The sequence below is a fragment of the Enhydra lutris genome, unplaced genomic scaffold, assembly GCF_002288905.1.
Source record: "Enhydra lutris kenyoni isolate GAN:26980312 unplaced genomic scaffold, ASM228890v2 scaffoldscaffold1, whole genome shotgun sequence".
Taxonomy (NCBI): domain Eukaryota; kingdom Metazoa; phylum Chordata; class Mammalia; order Carnivora; family Mustelidae; genus Enhydra; species Enhydra lutris.
In genome coordinates, this window is record NW_019154085.1 from 44,474,060 (window position 1) to 44,488,623 (window position 14,564).

Sequence of the window (14,564 nt, forward strand, 5' to 3'; positions counted from 1 at the left end):
GCGACAAAGGACATTCCAGAAAGTTACAGATTTTTATCTTGGTTTTAGTGTGTGCCAGGTTATAGGACTTTAATCTTCCAGGAACCAGGGAGGTGTTTCCTTTCCCTTATCTTTATGTTTAGAATGTTCCTTGTGGGTTTTTTTCCCGTGAGGGCGATGCACAGTGTGTGCTCGGGGCAGAAATGCAGCCCAAGCTTTGGAAAGGTTTTGCCGAGTCACTTTGACCTTGGTAAGTATTAAAGCACAGCTTCCCTGGGAGCCCAGGAGCAGGGCCCACAAATGCTAAAAGGTGAACGTTCTCTGTATCTGCCCTAGAAGCCCTCTAGCCCCGGATCTTCTCCTGAATGATTCCCGCCGGCTCTGGGAAGTGGGAACACTGGTGGATGCCAGCTTCCAGAACCTCTGGGACTCAGGGAACAAGCCTGTTTGATGGCGACTCAGATCCTTGGTGGAGGCAGTGGCTCTCCGTGCTGAGCCTCCTGGCCTGGGGGGCATCCTCCCCAGGCCCCCCACCCTAACGTGGCTGCTGCTAGTGGGGGCAGCATCTGGCCTGCCCGGCAGATGCCCCATTCAGAGCCAGCCCTGCATCTCCACGCTGCTGCCGTCCCTCCTTCTTCTCTTCTCTCTGCAGGAGCTCCCAGGCTGCGAAGGGCAGAGGAGAGTGGTCTGGGAGAAAGCCCACCAGGCTGTCCCAGGTCCCACCCTCCCTGACATTTACGCAGAGCCACCAAGTTCGGGCCCCTGGAGACACTCTGCTGGGTCCCGGGATACCAGAAAGGAGAGCCAAGAAGCAAAGCCAGAGCTGAGCCCCAACCCCACCCAGGCTCTCCTGGGGGCTCCACCACTCACCTACAGCGTTGAAGACCTCGGTCACCTGGTGGTTTAGTTTGGCTGAGGCCTCCATGAACAGCAGCCTCTTGCTCTCCGCAAACTCTTTCCCTTCCTGCCGGAAAAAGCAACAAAATTCCCACACTGGTTACAAAACACACTTTCCTAGGAATACTGGGCTGCCTTCAAAGACCCAAGAACCAGTGAGGGTTCCTCCGTTCTGGGTCGTGGTGCTCCTGGAGGGGCCCAGGGCTGGGGAGGTGGGAGGAGGGTGGTGGGGAGGCAGGGAGGTACTCGCCCCTCCATGAGGGCCCCACACCCCAGCAGAGCCCCAGCACCAGCTTCCCCTGGTGGCTCCCTGCCCTCACGTCTCCCCTCTGGCACCTGGGGGCTCTGACATGGGGGAAAAACCAAGTGAGAAGGCAGGAAATATGGAAGGGAAGCAGGCAGAGCTCCTGGGGGGGTGGGGAGCACATCTAAGCCCTGATTCTGGGGGTCCCTCCTGGCTTTCCCCCCAGGGTAGCACTGCAGTGAGTGATACGTAAGTGTGCTAGTGCAAAACTGTTGAGATCCGAGAAAGATGAATACTTCGTACTATTGTAGGAATATCCACTTTCTGATTGGATTCAATGTTTATGCGAAACTTTAGCATTCGGGAAGACTGGGAGTGGGGGCTTGGGGGGGTCGGGACAGACAGGACCTTTTTGTAGTACTTTTGCAATGCTTTCTGTAATTCTGAAATTACTTGAAAATGAGAGCCAAAAAATTCATCTGAAATCTGTGTTCCCCTTGTCCCTGCCTTGGCCAAAGCACCCGACATCGTCCCCATGGCTGGATGCCCGTGTCCCTGGCACCTGGACCTCCAGGTGTAGACTCAAGGTCCAGCTGTGCTTAGTGGGAGCTCAGAATAAAGAAAAGGTCAGGGGGTGGCCCAGAGCCCCGGGTGGTCAGTGGGGTCTACAGCCCTGGCCTCAGGGTGTCCGTTAGTGTGAGCTCTAAGCCAGGAGGCCTCCCTGCACAGGCAGAACGGGCTCAGCCCAGGGCAGGGGTGCCGCCGCCTGAGGCCCCTCGCTCCCCCAGAGCTCAGCTGCCTGCCTCCCAGCAATCTCACCACCCAGGGCCTGGTCTCCCCAACTAACTTGGCCTGACCTTGCCCCCAAATACTCTTTCCTCAAATCACCCATCACGCCCTGGCCCCTAGCTTCTCAAAATCCTCTGAGGACTCCTTGTTGCCCCCCAAATACTGCCCTCCCTTAACACCACACACTGGGATCCCTGCTTCTGAGCCCACAAGCCTTCTCATCACCGCCTTCCCCTCCTGGCGGCATCAGCCAACCCACTACAGCGAGCACCCTGCCTTTCCCTCTGCCAGCCATACTCCACTCGTCCCGTCTGCCCGTCCGCTCCTAGACCCTTCCCTCATACACACACCTACACACCTTCCTATGCACACATATGCTTGGCCTGCACACACACCCTGCAGGCACGGACCCACGCACACACCCCTCGCTCACTGCCTGCCGTCTCACAGCGCTCTACGGGCATCCCCAAGGCTTCTATCCCACCTTGGGTTGCTTTACAAAGCTTTGGCTTTCTTCTAGTCTATCCCTCCCTCAGTTGCTAGCAAGGAAATTTGGACTTAATTTATTGAGCACAAAGAAAAAGATCTGAAAACCCACCAAAGGGAACACAGGAGAGCAGGGCAGGAAGGGCGTGGGTTCCTCACAACCCTGGCTGAGCCAGCGGGTCCCTGCAGGCTGGCAGCATGGCATGTCCCCGCTCCTGGGACACAGGATGCAGGGCCGACCTGCCACCAGCTCGCCGCGGAGCTGGCCTCCCCACGCCTGGGGAAGCACCATCTCTAGACCTGATGTCTCCAGGAGAGCCCCAAAATCTTTGTCCCAAAGGGAAAGTCAAGCGGGAAGCATATGTGTTTGTGCATGTGTGATCAAGCGTGTGTGACATGTGTGCGTGTGGTGTGTGTGTGAGTGGGCGGGTGACGGAGTGAAGGCTGCAGGTATGTTTTGGGGTCACTCTCTTTGCCCCTCAGGGAACAAAACGACACTGTCAGGGCTACCTGGAACGTCACCTCCCGCTGCTCGCCGAGGTCCGTCTTGTTCCCAACCAGCATCACCACCACCTCCCCTGGGGGGGACTCCCTCTCTAGGTCCTTCAGCCACTGCTGAGCCTTGCTGAAGGAATCCTGACAAAGGGGAAAACACATCAGAACAAACCCCGTGGATGGTTCCACCGGCTATCCTGGCAAAGAGCAGGCAGAGGCGGGCGGCCGTCCTGTTAAAAGGCGTATGATCCCATTGGCCATATGACAGCCCCCACCCCCGCCCCGCACATAGCCCCTCCCCCCACCACTGAGCTGCTCAGGTGGGCAGCCTCCCACGCTGCAGCCCGTGGCATCGTTCTTGCCCCCAGCCCACCCCACCCACAGACTCTGCACTCTTCCTGCTCACCTGCCCTCAGCCACCTCCCTGCCCCGCCCCACCCCAATCCCAACATGCTAATCCCCACTTTCCTCCCTTTTTGCAGGAAGCACCCCCTACCCCAGGCTGAGTCAGGTGCACCCCCCCCCATCAGCTCCCACAGATCCCTGCCCTCCCTCCTCCGGCTCTAAGTACCTGCTGACTCGTACGTACTCAGCATCTACCCAGACAACACCCTGCAGATGTACAGCCAGGGGCCGTCAGCTCTTTCCACGACACACCCCTCACCAGTGCCGTGGGCCCCCAAGGCATCAGGAGTGAAGATGGGGGTGCTCTATGCAGGGGTTCTGAGAGGACCGTGGAGGGGCACGAATTCAACCATGCAGTAGCAGGAGCAGGGGTTATCAGCGAGGGCTTCCTGGAGGAAGTGACAGACTTTCACAGAAGTGCTGCCCACTGGCTGTGGTGGTTTTACCATAAAGCACCAGCATGGGCTGGTCACAGGAAGCCTTCAGAAGAGAGTATCCTGGGGCACCTGGGTGGCTCAGTGGGTTAAAGCCTTTGCCTTCGGCTCAGGTCATGGTCCCGGTGTCCTGGGATCGAGCCCCACATCGGGCTCTCTGCTCTGCGGGGAGCCTGCTTCCACCTCTCTCTCTCTGTCTGCCTCTCTGCCTACTTGTGATCTCTGTCTGTCAAATAAATAAATAAAATCTTTAAAAAAAAAAAAAAAGAAAAGAGTATCCTTGCGCCTGGGAGAACAGAAGACAGATGTCTTGCAAAGGAAGGTGAGAACGTGTTCGAGGCGAGCCTCACCTTCCTGGTGATGTCATACACCAGAAGCGCAGCGTTGGCGCCCCGAAAGTACAGGTGGCAGATGCTGTGGTACTTCTCCTGGCCAGCTGTGTCCCAGATCTCAAACTTCAGAGACTTGGAGCCCAAGTCCACCACCTTCGTGAAGAATGCACCTGAAACAGAAGCCCGGGGTGGGGGGCTTTGTAAGACATGGTCTTTAGAGCCCGGGCTGTGCCACTGAGGCAGGATGCAGACAGAGCTGTGGGGGGACAATTCACCCTGCTAGGAACAGAAGCTAAGGGATGAGTCTGGGCTGAGATCATGATTCTTTGGCATAAGACTCCAACTCCGGGGGGCTCCTAACAGAACCCACCCACCCCGGTGTCCGCCTGTTCATCCTGCCCTTCGCTGCACAGCCACAAATCTGAAGTCAGATAAAACCTCCTAGAGGCCATGTCCTATCCTATCCCCCAAAGTGATGGTCTTAGGAGGTGAGGCCTCTGGGGCATAATCAGAGTTAGATGAGGTCAGGAGGATGGGGCTCCCACTGTGGGATCAGTGCCTTTATAGGAAGAGACAGAGAACCCTTGATCTCTCTTTCCCTCTTCCTCCCTCCCTCTCTCTCTCTCTCCCTCTCTGTCTCTCCCACCCTTCTAAATCTCAGTGCCCTCTTCTTCACCACGAGCCAACAGTGCCCCCTTCCCACAGTGGGTGTCAAACCACAAGAAAAGAGAGGAGAGCAGGGTCTGTGCCTGGAGCTCCCCTTCCTTTGCCTGCCCTGGGCTCTCCCTGATTCACAGGGTAGGATGGTGGCCTTCTGTCCACATCCTTCTATCATGTACAATCACATTCCTGAACTTGATTTTGGTTGTTCCCTAAAACCTGCCACTGGCAGGTTCCCCACAGGAAACACCTTCGGGTCAGCCTCCCCAATTCAGCAACCCTAGCTCCCCATCTGCTCCTTCTCCGCTTTATAAATGATGGCTGCTGGTCGAGCTCCAATCCACGTGCACCCCAACAAACTTGCAGGGAGGGCTTTCAGTCCCAGCGATGATAAGGCACGAGTGATGGGGTGTTTACAGAGAGGAGAACCTTAACTCCCCCAGAGAGAGACATGAGGTTCCTCCAGGGCCCTGGACTCCTCTCCAGGGCAAACTTCCTCCCCAGACCCATGGAGCCCTTGGCTCCAATCAGGGAAAGAGCCCACATTAATTATCTCTCTTGTTCAGAAACCCACTGACCACACTTTCTACATCGTCACAGCTAAAGCCAGGAAGAATAATTGATATTGGCCTCCAGGTTGGGGGTGGGGTGGGATTGGGCCAAGAACCAGGAATTTTTCCGTTTCTAGAATACGTAGCTGGAGGCGACACATGGGCACATTTTCACGGGGCCTCGGGCGGACTGAGCTGGGCCGCCTGGTGCACTTACACATCGTGGTCCCGTCACAGCACAGACCGAGTCTCCTGCCTCCTCTGGTCCCACCACAGACTTCAGCACTGGCACCCCAGCAACAGCCCTGCCCTGGTCTCGCCTCCATCCTCTGGGGACATGGGGGGAAGGGGTGCGGCTCCTGCAGGCAGGTGAGCTGTGCAGCGCCCCCATCTGCACAGCGAAGGGCGTAAGAATGACAGACTGCCCTTCCCCCACCTTACTGTATTGCCCCAGATTATAAAGTATCTCTGTAAACGTCGACCTGAGGAACGAGGTGGTGCTCTGTCTGGTTTTAATGTCAACAAATAGCTGATTCTGCTCATTGAAGCCTCTTGGCCACATTTGCCTTCCTTGGACAGAGTATCAGTGGGGTCAGGGTTGAAGGGAACCTGAAATTTTTTTCTTTTTTTTGCATTTCAATAGAACTAGCTTTATTATTATTATATTATTATTATTATTATTTTAAACAAAAGAAATGGTCTAAAAGTAAATGCAGATATGTACCAAGGGATGGACATGACCTGGTACTTACAGAGGAGCTGCTGTGTCATAAATGAAAACAGAATGTTAGGAGAAAAATGGTATTTCAGGTGCTGTCTGCTTGAATAATCTGGAGATGCATGTTAACTGAAAGAAGGTGCTGTGCCAAGCAATCAGCGGGAATAAGGGCCAGGATGGTGACAAGGCTGAACGAGGGCTGTCTTTCCCTCCCACACAGGAAATGGCGACCCACCAGTAAATACGCACACCAGCACTAGATGTCACCATTGCTCCAAAAGATGTCACTAAGACAGCAGGGCTAGCACCAGGAAGCAGGGAGAATTCCGGGGCTGTGACCAGTTGGGACTCCAGTATGAGGGCTCTGTGGGGAGCCCAGTGGGGCTTCGGGAGCTCCCCGTGGTTCAAGCCCCCAGCGCCCCCCCCATAGTACTCCCCCTTGGAGCTGCCCCGCCTCCCCTGCTAGGCACTCTCCGGCAGTGGGACGCGGTTGGGGGGGGTGGCTGTGGGGCTTTTCGGGTCTCCCCTCAGTAGGCTGACCCCCAAGGGCCTGTGCTCCCTTGAAATTCCCACTCTCATTCTGCTTTGGGGACATGAGCGTTCCAGCTGTCTCAGGGCAAGACCCGGAAGACCCCGTCCAGCCAGGGGACAGACAGACAATGGAAGCATCTGCCTTCGGAGGGCTTTTGTACAACACAGACTACACAGACATAACTGAAAGGAGGGATCGTATTCCATCACCTCGTTTGAAGTGGGAAGATCGACCTTTATGATAACATACAATGATGTACTAATTATAATGGCATGAGAACTAATAAATCCTGTAGAATATAATATACAGATAAACATCATAGTATAATAACAAATAAAATCATTAACTGCCCTTCTTTATTTATTTTTATAACAATGTAGCCACTGTGACAGCAACCTCCACAGGTTGTGGTGTCATAAAGCATGTGAAGTCAGCTCTGAGATTTAAGGGTCAGGAAGTTCTAGTCCCGTGGTAGGCAGCTGCTTGAATAAACAATTGCCAGACCCAGCTGGAGGCTCGCGGCTCCATGGCGCCTGTCTGGTGGTTTCTGGTGTCTGGTGGTACGCACACGTACACACTCCAGGGACAGTGGGAAGGAAACAAAGACCCGAAGCACCAGCCCCAAGGCAGAGGCAGGGTCCTGAACCTGAAAGCGGGGAGGACAGCCAAAGCTGCCCATGAGGATGAGGCTGGTCCAGGGCCCAGGCAGAGGACCACGAGGTGAGAGAGCACCCCTAGGCCTGCCCTCCAAGCAAAGACCCCCACTCTGACCTGAGCCCAGTCTCTGCCCACCTGCCTGAGACCAACAGAACCTCTGAAGGGTGCGAGGGAGGATGCCAGCATGTTCCCAGACCTGCTGAAGGAACCTATGCAAGTTTCTGTGGGCAGGGACAGGCCCTCGCCCACCGTTCCTGTACCTGCTATGGGGTGGGAAGCACTGTCTGCCAGGCTTGGGAAAGTTAGTAAACTTCCCATTCATTCAGAGTGACTGCACTGTCCTTGGCGTAGCTGGCTCTGTGCTTAGGAGTCCCCTCCTGCTCCCCAGGGAGGGTCCTCACTGCAGCCCACCCCCGGGACTGGCCCCCTCTTCCATACTGGTAGAGCAGAGGCCCAAACTGTTTTGGCAAAGGGCCTTCAGTAAGTACTTTGGGCTTCAAGGTGCTACCTCATAGCTATCCCCGCAGGATACGCAAATAATGGGCACGACTGGATTCTGGCTGGGCCAGTCCCCCTTCTCCCGTCTCTGCTCTCCACAGAATACCCCCACCCCCCCAGGCCAGATTTAGCACTTTGTTGTGTTCTTTTTTTTTTTTTTTTAAGATTTTATTTATTAGAGAGAGAGAGCGAGCGAGCATGAGCACAGGCAGACAGAGTGGTAGGCAGAGGCAGAGGGAGAAGCAAGCTCCCCGCTGAGCAAGGAGCCCGATGTGGGACTCGATCCCAGGACGCTGGGATCATGACCTGAGCCGAAGGCAGCCGCCCAACCAACTGAGCCACCCAGGCGTCCCTGTCGTGTTCTTTTAAGTCCGGTCCAGTATTGTGGCTGACGGGTGTCACTTTTCCTGCAGATGGAGAAGGTCGCCCTGGGCCCCTTCAGCCAGCCTGAACCACCATCTTTATGAGCTCTTCCGGAGATTCCCCCCCTCCTGGAGCCAGCCCCTCACCCCTTCTCTGCCCGGCTCACCATGAGTGCTGGGGGCCTGGACCTGGCAGGTCTCTCGGCCCCCATGTCCCTCTGGCACTCTTAGCAGTCACTGTCCTGAGAAGCCTGCAGGGCTTCCAAGTAGCTAATGGACACGTCAAAGTTAGCATTGTGTGTCCCTGTCCAGTGCCCCTGTTTGGCGTCTTCTAGAGCCCTCCACACCTAGTGCAGGCCTGGGACAGAGGCCATGCCCAGCAGGTACTCACTACATGAGTGAGGGAGGGAGTAAATGAATGAATGAATGAATGAATGAGTGAGTGAGTGGACTTGACTAAGTACCAAGCAAAAGGCTTGTCCATGGCAGAGTCCAAGTCTGAGGCCAAAGCTCTGGTTCTGAGTGGGGGATCTCTCCTTGGCCATGCTAGCCACCTCCCAGGAGGGCTGGCATGAAGTACGTGTTGAGTTTCTATTTTAGGTGGAAAACAGGATTTCCAGCCCCAGAACAGCGTGTGACAGAAGTCAACAACCCAGCAGATGCTCCAAAGGCCCTTTTCCCCAAGAGCTATGACCTGTTACCTCTTTAAGAAGTAGAGAGTGGGTCTTCCCTCCATGCCACCCCATCCCCCCAATCCAGGCCAGGTGGCAAATGGAGACCAGGCAGAAAGGGAGCTGCTCTTCAGGACACTACCCAGGGGAGCAGCATTGGCAGGAGGGACCCTGGGCAGGGTACGAGGTCAGCCTATCTGGGCGGCTGAGTGGCCGAGCCTAGGGGGCCTTCCCTTGGGCTCCCCGTCCACCAGGAACAACCCCTCACACCATGCCTTAGGGGCCCAAGGCCCTGACCCTGAACCCCTGCCCCCTGCAGCCTCCCGCTACGCTGACACCAGACTGCTCTCTGGAAGGCACATGTGTCTGACCAAGGGGGGCCTCATCCCTTCCCTGCTGTGCTGGGTGCCACCCGAGGCCCCGGGAGAGTGTGGGAATGCCCCACCCCTGGGCCACCGCCCTGGCTTCCCCTCTAGCAGACTGACCAAGGGCATGCTGTCCCATGTCACTTACATCCCACGGTGGGCAGGATGCTCTTGAAGTCATTCTTCACGTACCGGAGAGCCAAGCTGGACTTGCCCACAGAGCCACTTCCCAGGAGGACCAGCTTGAACACGCAGGGCTGGTCCAGGCCAGCCCCAGGAGAGGGGACCCGTCCCGCCTGTGCCATGTCCTGCCAAGAGACAGCAGATGTAGGAGGTTGCATGTCTGCCGCCAAATCAGCTTAGTGAGCTCGCCCCTGCGGTGCCGCTTCCCTGGGGGAAGGCAGACAACCTTGAGCAGCGGGGAGCTCAAGGTCCGAGGCAGCAGCCTAGGTTGGTGACCCTGTACCACTCAGCACCCTGTTCCCTCACCGCAGAGCGGGGTGAGCAGACCCTGCGTGACAGGTTCGTTGCGAGCAATGCTCGGGAAGTGTCTGAAGGTGTCCAGCAGGACCCACTGCGTTCAAGCACTACATACCCTGGAAAACAGTCCTTGTGTGCTGGCCATCACGCTGCCTTGTCGTCCTCGTTCCCATTACTTCTCACTTTTTAAAAAAATCGATTACTTATTCCAAAAAGTACTGAAATCGCCCGAGAGGCAATGTGCTCTCTCCATTGAGGCTCATGGGTTGGAGATGGTGCTTTGAAAGGATCTAGGATCTACCTAAAGAAAAGGTCAGTGTTTCAAGGACCTCAAAACATTTTGGTCTTTCCCGCTGTATCTAAAGCCTCAGCACCTGTGAGGGATACGCCGTAGAGAAAACCAGCTCTGTGATCAAAATAAATTTGACTAAACCCTGCGTATCTGTTCATTACAGAAAATTTCAGGCACCCTCCACCGTGGAATGGAGACAGTCCTAGTGGGCCTCACTCACTCTCCTCCACTTCCAAAACTTTGGTTCCCATCCATCCCCAGACCCCCTCCCACCAAGACCAGTGTGAAGCAAACCTCAGGCACCCTGTTGTTCCATCTGCAAATCTCAGTATATATACACGTATTCTTTTGTTTCTTTGTAATTAATTTGTTCAAGAAATCAGCTTCGCAGTCTTCCTCTGGCTGATTGGATCCCCTGTTCTTGTCCTGTGAACCCCGTATTTGTTCTAGCCTGGCAGATTGAACAGCAATCTGATCAGAACCAGGCCATTGTTTGGCAAGGATGCTTCATGAGCATGCTTTGCATTTCTTCAGAGGGCCAATAATGGCCAAGCACTCTGGGGGTGATGCTCGGGGTCCCTGAAGACCATTGCCAGATCCACTATTTCACTAGGACCAGTGATGTTCTAATGTCCCCACCTTGTCTCCCTTTATGATCTGGGCCGCTTCTAGGAAGAAAAACTTCCCCTAAATTACATCGAAACCCACAAGGGGGTGGGCAGTCCTGGGAACAGCCTCCCCCTCCTCCTCACTCCATTGGCAGGAGGGAGGCCCCCAAGGGTAATGGGAATGGAGGAAGGGAAAGAACTTGCAAGAGGAACGGAGACAAAAGCAACAGCAGCAAGAAGCACACCATGTCCCCCACCCCCACCCCCACCCCACAGCTGTCCCTGTCTGATCTGCCTGCAGGGACAGGAGGGGTAGGGGCGAGCTTGGGAGTGGGGAAGGGGTGGGGACAGGAACAAGCAGCCCTGAGTCCTAACTACTAATAAGGCTGTCCCCAGCACAAGTGAGCAGGGAGTGACAGGGTCTGAGAGAAGGATTCAGAGCCATTTCTGCCCCTTGAGGACAGGGTGCTTGACACAGTGGAGGGGAGTTTTGGGAAGGCGTGTGGAAGCCCATCTTATGTGGGATTCACAGGTCTCACCATTAAGTATGATGCTTATAGTGTCGATGCGTGATGTTTCAGAGAAGGATTGGAAAGATAAAGTATTTTAAGTTTTCTATCTCTGTTTTTTTGAAGCGGATCCTGGGGTCACTTGGGGAGCTGCTAGCTTCGAGGAAATCTGCTAGATCTGCTCAGATCTCTGTCTCACGGATGCAAACCTCTGTCCCACCACAGCAACCACCCCGATCACATCCAGTCCCCAGCAGCAGCAGTTGTTAAAACAGACAGTCTCTGCCATCACATGCCCCGAAGTCAGTCCCTGTCCCTCTTCCTGATTGAAGTAACTCTGGTTTTGAACTCTGTCTTAGCTCATAAAATTATTTTTTAATGACTTATCTCTCTTGCAGGACTGTAACCTCCAATAAGATTCACTTTATATAATTATTTTATTAATACTCACATGCTCTGGGTTGTAACCTCCCAGGAGAGCAAGGACCATAATCATGGACCTTATAGTAGGTGCTCAATAAATATTCCATGCACACACAGGAATGGCTCCACAAAAAAGCCATAACTGGACAGACATACTGTTTCCACCCCCGCAGTTTGCATGGCAGGTCCAACCCCAGGGAGCTGGCCTCGCAGTGAACTGGGCTATCTGCCAAAAGGCTGAGCAGAAGAAGCATCTCCAACAGGCATTGGGAATACCTGCTTTGCATTTCCCACATCAAGAACAGTGGTTTGATGAGCCCGCCCAGGGGAGCCGCCAGCCTGGGCTCACAGCTGAGAGGGCAAGTCAGCTCAGTAGCAAACCCTAATTTATAAAGTGCTGCTTTTTTTTTCCCCCCCAAACTCAGAGGAACAGAGTTGAACACTGGTTACCAAAGACTGGGGAAGGGGAATGGAAAGATGCCAGTCAAAGGGTACCAACTTCCAGTTACAAGATTAACAAGTTCTGGACATCTAATGGACAACATAGAGATTATAGCTAATGATACTATATTGTGTCCTTGAAAGTCCCTAAGAAAGTAGGTTTTAAATGTTCTCAGGGCCAGAAAGACTTGGTAACTATGAGATAGGACGGAGGGGATCACTAACAGCATGGCGACCATCACATTGCAGTATACAAATGGTCAAATCAACATGGCGCACACCTTGAACTTACACAATGTTGGATGTCAATTACAGCTCAACCAAGCTGGAAAAAAAATCCTTTTAAGAATGGAACGTCCCAGGGCACCTGGGTGGCTCAGTGGGTTAAGCCTCTGCCCTCGGCTCAGGTCATGATCTCAGGGTCCTGGGATCGAGCCCCGCATCGGGCTCTCTGCTCAGCGGTGAGCCTGCTTCTCCCTCTCTCTGCCTGCCTCTCTGCCTACTTGTGATCTCTCTCTCTCTCTGTCAAATAAATAAATAAAATCTTTAAAAAAAAAAAAAAAAGAATGGAATGTCCCAACTTTTCGGCGTTACCCCAAGCTATTCCCTTGTTTCTAACCAGAAGTACTTAACAGCTGCTGCTTGGAAGCAGGCACCCCGTTGATTCAGACCATAATTTGCACAGAGAAAGTTCTAACACACCTACAGTGATACATTCTTGAGAAGTTAAAGATACCCCTTCAAGGGTTCCTTGCTATTTATTCACTCAGATTAATAAAGCTCTTAAGTCTAAAAAATCTTTAGCGTAAGACATGTGTGAATTAATCAAAACAGGTGGGGTATGAACGAATGATCCATTCCTCCGATATCACATTCCAGCATCTTATTCCTTTGGCAATGATACATCTCTTTGTTTAAAAATAGTATTTTACAATAAATATAAACACATCATTGTCAATATGAAAAAATCACCCCAGATCCCACCCCCTTAATATAACCAGGAAAAGCATTTTTGCCCATTTTCTTCTTAGTTTTCAGGCTATGAATCTTATAACAAGCAAACCAAAACCCAGAGCTTTAACATAAAATGATGTATCCTCCCTTTAAAAACATAACATACGTAAAAAGCAGCTTTCCACACTGCTGTGTACATTCCACACGCATTCAGCATGATATGCTCACTGACCACAGAACATTCCTACAGCTCTTCCACTTTGCTAACCCATTTCCCCACTACAGGATTTTTTCCTTGGTCATAATTGTCTTCTTGGTAATAAATAAGACCGCAGAAAGCACTTTTGAGTACAACTTTTTGTGTGATGACATGTTGTAAGCTTCCGATAATCACAGGCTGGAGCCCTCTGGTCAGAGAGAAAATTGAAAATGTGACTTCTGACCCAGCCTCTAGAATTTAATCGAGATGAGGTTATTTGAAGTCTTTCTAAACACAAAGATGTTCTCAGGAACGCAATATTCATGATTAGGAGTAAGAGACGCCCTCTGGAGCATCCTGATTAGGGCCTTTTTAACATTTCTTACCAGCTCATCTCTTTTCTACCAAAGGGAAAAAGAAAGGATTGCAAATCTGAGCTGGTCCTTTCTTGGGATAGGGGAGGGCATTTCGGGGCATTTCCGGGAGGCTCTGCACTGCTGAACCTTCTGTCCAGGATGTCACTGGTGTCCTCCCTGCCCAGGGGCGTGTAAAGAACAGGGAGATTACTGAGAAGCTGGTTATGCCTGGGCCGATCTGCACTAACTGGGCGCCCTGATCCCTCCAAGACAGGTCCCTTGAAGGGCTGGCTCCTCGCCCCCACCAGCGGTTTACAGTCAAGGCCTGGAGCTGAACTTTTCCCAAAGCCACCATACGGGAGTCTCCTTCCGGGGGAACCCGACCTAGCCAGCCACAGGGGTTCCAAACAGGGGCACTTCCGGTCCTCCGGAAAACAAACTCCTCCCCCAACCCTTGGCCCTTTTGTTTAGGCCCACAAGGGCAAAGGTACGGACACCCTCACACACACGTGCACACAGATACACACACAGATATACACGGACACCCACAGATACACACAGACACTCAGACACTCACACACAGACATGCACACACACTCACACACACTGTGCAAGCAGACAGAAGTTAAAACAATGACTCACGTGTTCCCGAGGCCTGATCACCTCCAGGAAACCTGGCAGCCTGTCATCACCGGGTCCTGTAGGACCCCCACCTGTCTCCCCTTTCTCCCTCCTCTGGCCCCTGGCAAGGTTTGCTTCCCCTGCCCCGCCCACAGGCAGGCAAGCAGGGGACGGTGGCCCCGGGTGGGGACAGACTGAGGTTCTGCTCCAACAGAAAACAGGTAAGAGACGGCCCCGCCCCTGCCCCCGGGTCAGGTCTCCTCCTCCTGTCCCCAGAGGCTCCCAGGACAAAGTCCACCACGGTCATGTGTCACCTGGGACAGGGCAGGGCGGGAGGCTGGATGGTGAAGCCGATCTGTGAAAGCACCTGGGAGCCCGCGGGAAGCCAGACTCCCATCTGGGGTGTGGGGGTCACCCACCTCCAGGGAGTGTCTCAGCTTTGATATCCGTCTCTCACTTCAAAGCTGAGGGTCTCCCCTTGGCTCCTTCCTGGGAGCAGCGCGGATCTTTGTTGCCCTCCAAGCCTGGAAGGAAAGGATGTATTTTGGTCAAATGAAGTTATTCCTGCCCCCAAAGAGCTGGGAGATGGCTCTTGTGGGTCCCGGC

General features: G+C 53.7%; 1 protein-coding gene across 1 annotated transcript; it reads right to left on the bottom strand.

The window, feature by feature from the left end:
- Nucleotides 1-250: 250 nt before the first annotated feature.
- Nucleotides 251-9,380, bottom strand: LOC111145725 (RAB17, member RAS oncogene family). Its single transcript, XM_022500886.1, has 5 exons — nt 9,224-9,380; nt 4,080-4,231; nt 2,906-3,031; nt 850-943; nt 251-642 (listed from the first exon to the last, which is right to left on the bottom strand). Exons 1-5 carry the CDS (start codon nt 9,378-9,380, stop codon nt 530-532), a joined length of 642 nt encoding a protein of 213 aa, XP_022356594.1. The 3' UTR covers nt 251-529.
- Nucleotides 9,381-14,564: the final 5,184 nt, after the last annotated feature.